This window comes from Gossypium arboreum, chromosome 13 (assembly GCF_025698485.1).
Source record: "Gossypium arboreum isolate Shixiya-1 chromosome 13, ASM2569848v2, whole genome shotgun sequence".
In the NCBI taxonomy this organism is placed as follows: domain Eukaryota; kingdom Viridiplantae; phylum Streptophyta; class Magnoliopsida; order Malvales; family Malvaceae; genus Gossypium; species Gossypium arboreum.
In genome coordinates, this window is record NC_069082.1 from 111,343,766 (window position 1) to 111,349,486 (window position 5,721).

The window sequence follows — 5,721 nt, forward strand, 5'->3', positions numbered from 1 at the left end:
GATCGATTAGATGGGGATCATTCAGCCTACGAGAACTGGCCCGATTCAAAGAATTGTTGGAGAAGCCTGTCAGATTAAAGCCTGGGTGGCTCGATAACGAAGATATGACAACTTAGGCTATTTTGGATAACTAATCCTAAAAGATAGAGGGAATCATATCTTGTAAAGATTAGATTAGATTTGATAAGGCATATCTTGTAAATCCCTTAAATCATGGGATATTGTTAATCTCGTCTGTCGATGTAAATGTACTTTAACCATCGGTTCTGGAGGAGCTCAACTATAAATTAATAGAGAGCCTCCCCTCATTTGTAAATCATCCATTGTATTTGTAAATTCTTAAAAATAATAGAATTCTGAGAGCATTTACTCAAACACTTTGCGAGCGCTCTTTCTGTTGTTCTTTGTAAGCTTCTTTTAACATAAGTTTGCTTCTGCTTTTCAGTTTGGTGCCTTGGAGGAGTTCTTAAGGAATCCTCATTCGAGTAAAGGCTGACTTAGGCGAGTTTGGACGAGTGAATCGCCTAAGGCCGCATGGATTGCGAGACGAAAGGTCTAGCCCCATGACACTAGTTGAACGTATCGACGATTATACAATTGTTTACTTCTACATTTTTCCTCATTTATTTTCCTTACAATATTCAATAATACTGATACATTTTATATTGTGAGCAAATTTAACATTACTTAATTTAAATGGTAATTAGAAGTAAAATCAAGTTTGAGTCTATGAGCTTACCTTAAAAAATAGTCGTAATGGTGAGACCACTAGCTACTTCGTTACTTTTATTTTTCCACGATTCACGTCTGGTTGATTCGTTCCTTAACTAAAGTGCATAATTTCATTATCAAACCCCAAAATCCTAAATTTAATAACATCATACTTTGCTAAATTATTTATAGCACTTAACTAATTTCTAGTTATTGCTAATCAATTTCATATCACAAAATAATCTATATATACTTAAATGAACTTAATAAGTCCCAAATTTTCCAGCATAGAATAGTTCACTAAAACAATCCCTATACTTCACCAAATTAACAATTTAAGCTAAGTTATTCAAATTTATAACCTTTTAGTCCTTAGGAAATATTATCAATAACACCACCACTCAATATGACCAATTTAACCTATAATATTTATACTCAAATCATTATACTAAAAACATTTATTATTCAACAAAATAGCATTAAACCTTTGAATTTCTCATCTATAGCAACTCTCCAAAATTTCCATTCACTCTCAAAATTACAACATGGGCAAACTAATACATAGCATTATATCTCCAAAAACATCAATTTCATGCAAAAATCATCAAATTTCACTCACAAATTTACTCATGCATTTGTCTCCATGGCCGAATGGCTCTCCCCCCATGCTTCTTCAATTTTTCAGCAGCCAAGAAAAAGAACAATGATTTTTACTCTCTCCCCTATCTCCTTTTACCTACTATATCTTTTATCTCTTCTTCTTATTATCATTTTCTTAACTTTATTTCTTTTCTAATATATTATAATCATATAATACTAATAAAGTAGATGGAAACCATCCACTATCTAATATATATATATCTAACATGGCTTATTTACTTAATAAGTCTCTTTTGTAAGTTCTATTTTAAAATCTAGTAGTAATTCCTACTTTTGTCTCTTATTTAATTTAGCCTCTTTTAATAATTAACAATTATTTCATTTTTAAAGTAATTCTCAAAAATATAATATTAATATTTTTGAGCCCAATTTGCTAAGGCGGGGTCCCGGAAATATAATTCCCGACATCCCTTACTTATGAGCGTTACATGTGACATACCTAACATTAGTATTTATAGTACAACCATTTACTAAATATGTGTTCGACTAAGTCATCACATACGACTCACAACGTTGGAACCATGATAATCATACCTATAATTATCACTATAAGAAATATCGTGACTATTACATAATAATTTAAGAAGCATTCTCATGGTGGGTCAATCCAATATATTGTTCTTTAACATATATTTCTGTGTTGACTTGATATCACATATCTATAACAACACTTGCCATCAATCAAACACATATTAGTCTCAATGCATTATTATTGATCAAGCCCATAATAATACTTGACAATGATATTTAAAAATGATAATATCTTCATTAGGAATTTATCATTATACAATTTATCTAGCACACAAATAAAGCCTAAAATAATAAAGATAATGTCTTGATCAATAAACTAGGTAAACAAGTATGTTAGTACAATTATCAATAAATTGGGTCGTCACTAGTAGTACATTTACTAGAAGCAAAATCTACATACAAAAAGAAAAGATGCAAAGTCTTGTGTCGAGTTGGATTCTAAGATTGTGAAAATGCTAAGTCTGATGTTAAGAACACCTTTTATACTTGCTTCGGAAGTTCAACAAACATTGCCTTTTAGATATACGTATCGCAATAATTGTCATTGACAGCTTACTGTAATTCCCTCCCCTATTGGTTAATATCCTTTCAAATTCCAAATATTTTCAAAATTAGAAAATTGAAAACTTTTTCAAAACACGAATCACCTCACATCCAAGGTTGAAGTTTAGAGCTGACGCAAACAGACTTATTAGTTACTAAATTCCTTGCATAAACAAACATTGCCACTCAGAGTAGCAAAGAACAGGTCGCTCATAAACACGTCTTAAGGAAAGGATAATAATTGTGGTTTGAGTTTATTTATTTATAAAAAATTTAGGTATTTCAACTTGTTTTTGGTAAAAAATTGATATTTAAACTATTTATTTTAATTTTATTTAAAAGTGTACAACATCCAATAAAAATATAACATGTGCTATATTTTTATTGAGTGATATTTTATTTTTAAGATAAAATGACATAAAATTGATGATTTAAATACTATTATTGACAAAAAAAAAAAATTTAAGTACTCAAACAGATAAAAATAATATGCCTTGAATGTCAAATTTGTAGTTAAGGCAAATTATCTTTGATGATTTTGTGAGCCCAATCTCTATTTTGTCCCTTTATACCTCAACAAAGAACTACAAGGCATAATAGTTCCATACGCAAACGAAAAACAAACAAATTACATGCTAAGAGTCTCTTAATCTAAACCGCCCTACATTTAAGTCCATGTTCCTAATTAGATTATGCAGAGGATGGCTTTCAACTTATTAGATTATGTGTTTTGAATCCTCCCTCTGTTGGTCTTTAACTTATATTTAGTGGTCGTATAATGACCACTGGTGTAGATGGATGCAATTTGCTGAGACAGGTTTTGAATGAAATCATGTGAAACTCGTAACTCTATTCCTGCCCAAGCAGACAGGTTTAATCTGCTAAAGTAGAACCGTTTCTATTCTCTGAATACTTCTCTTGATGTTTCAATAATTAAAAATCAACAAGAAATTATGCAAAAGTAATACTTGAAAAACTATCATAGAGCTATGCTTCTTGGTTGATCCTTAAATATCCTATCCGTCAATGCTAAAAGTTTGATTAGCTATAAGTGTAAACCATGCAAACATATAGCAACAAGATCATACTGGAATACATTAAATTTAATGTTGTATGGCCAATACATTGGCTAAAGCAGGTATTGATCGTCCAAATATGTTTTGGGCAAGGTGTTGTTTGACAAAAAATGATAATCATGGTGACCAAAAACTTATATAATAGTTACTTGACATTTCTTTGAGACTCTTGATAGTGCACGTACTTCTTTGCTGATCTTTGTCCGCAGTCTCTTTTTTCCACTTAGTCGTACTGTAAACCTCTCTAAAACCTTTGCATTCTTCAAAAGATACTCAACCACTTGCGATTCAAATGGCTTCCCTTGGAATGACAACAACTTAATTATCTTGACTTTATACATTAAACACCCAGGTACTTTCTCTGTTTCATCCCTACCGTTGTTATGACTTTCAAGTTCGCTTCCAGAAAACTGCGAAAAAACGTAAACCGGAGACACATTTAAGTACTTAAACATTCAAGCTCACTTCGTATGGCGATGCTGATATCAGAGACACATATAAGTATTTGAAGAAAAATAAAGAGTCAAAAGCTTATCATTTCATTCATTCATACCTCAAAATCAAGAACAAGGGTGTCGAGACATGGAGAATTAGCAAGTAATATTTTCCATTCAGGAAGGCAACCACCCATCTCCAAATTCAAATAAGTAAGGTTGGGAAATTGTGGAACCAGACCAGGTGTGAGTAGGATAGGCTACAAAGGGAAAAGGGAAATTATTATATACAGTTACTCAAACAGTTTTTGTTGATTAGAATAAAGAATCCATAAGAAGAAATTTTCATACCTTTGAGGAATATAAGGTTAAATAAAGTGACCGAGCTTGACTGACTCCATTCATCAGAGCAGTTGCAGTAGGAGCAAAATCAATGGTGGAAAAGAGATATGGTCCAATATAAATACGTGCTTCTGAAAGAGAGTTTAGGTTTATCAACGAGAACCCTTTGGTTCCCGTGTAGTAGTAGCTGAAGTGAACCAGATTTGGGGCAATGATCTCAATTTCATGATCCGTGCCCATGAAACCAGACAAGAACAACTTCTTAAGTGTAGCATTACAAACACGGAGCTTGTTCATGTTGCTCACTTCACAGTTCCGAAGGTGCAATTCTTCGAGCGAAATGCAGCCTGAGAACAGCCTATCAACAGATCCATCATCCGAGCATTTCATCAAACCAAGATGAAGAACCTTGAGATTTGGAAGACGAAAATATGTGGGAACACTAAGGATGGAGCCTTTATCCATGGACAATCTCAATATCACCAGTGTTTTACAAGTGAAAACCCCAAAGTTTAGCTCATTGAATCCTTTGATTCCAATGGTTAAATCAAGCTCTTTAACATGATACCCTAGTGCATACTGAATCCATCCATTGATCCTGAAAGGATCCACAATTTTCCCACATTTGAGACGAAATTTATTGATACCAACATCCCTCTTACGCGAGAACAGAAACCTTTCCACAATATTCATGTAACCATTACCTAAAGACTTCCTGATTACATTGTTATCATCAATATTGATATCGGATACCAAAGAGAAAAGATCCTTCCATCTTATTGCAAGAATGGATGTTCGAACTATTTCTTTTAACGGAAGTAATGATATGATCTGTAAAATAACTTTATCAGGCAATCCACTGAGTCTGTCTAAATCTTTATCTCTTGCAAAAAAAAAAAAAAACGAATAATCAAATCAGTTCAACTCCAAGTTCTTAGTTAATGAGTTCAACCTCAAGTTCTTTGTCTAAAGAAAAATATATATTCTTTATCTTTCTTGCCAATAAAATAAAATAAAATAAAATAAAATAAAAAACAAGAATCAAATTAGTTCAACTGCAAGTTCTTAGTCAAATCAGTTCAACCTCAAGTTCTTTGTCAAAAGAAAAGAATATATATATATATATATATATACATAAAACCAAGAAAAGACATACCTAGTTTGATTGGCAAAACGCCGTTTTCTTTGGTAGGCGGCCATTGGGAAGATTAACAATTAATTAAGAAGATGAAAAGAGATAGACCTTGAAGAGTTTTTGCAAGCAAATTGATTAAACTTATTGTAAGTTAGAATTTTTTGATATTCGATAATTACATTACATTATCCGCCTCAATTTCTTTTAAAAGATTTTGAGCGCTCTACTATTCCACTAATCAATATTGATGTGTTAAATATTGATTTAGGCTTAAAAATTAAATTAGGGT

General features: G+C 32.0%; 2 protein-coding genes across 2 annotated transcripts; both read right to left on the reverse strand.

Moving 5' to 3' along the window:
- Positions 1-3,476: 3,476 nt before the first annotated feature.
- On the reverse strand, positions 3,477-4,162 carry LOC108462513 (putative FBD-associated F-box protein At5g56430). The gene is made up of 2 exons (XM_017762455.2): positions 4,075-4,162; positions 3,477-3,931 (listed from the first exon to the last, which is right to left on the reverse strand). The coding sequence occupies exons 1-2, from the start codon at positions 4,150-4,152 to the stop codon at positions 3,656-3,658; spliced, it is 354 nt and encodes a 117-aa protein (XP_017617944.2). The 5' UTR covers positions 4,153-4,162; the 3' UTR covers positions 3,477-3,655.
- Positions 4,163-4,300: 138 nt separating this feature from the next.
- On the reverse strand, positions 4,301-5,497 carry LOC128286841 (putative F-box protein At1g58310). The gene is made up of 2 exons (XM_053024585.1): positions 5,454-5,497; positions 4,301-5,180 (listed from the first exon to the last, which is right to left on the reverse strand). The coding sequence occupies exons 1-2, from the start codon at positions 5,495-5,497 to the stop codon at positions 4,301-4,303; spliced, it is 924 nt and encodes a 307-aa protein (XP_052880545.1).
- Positions 5,498-5,721: the final 224 nt, after the last annotated feature.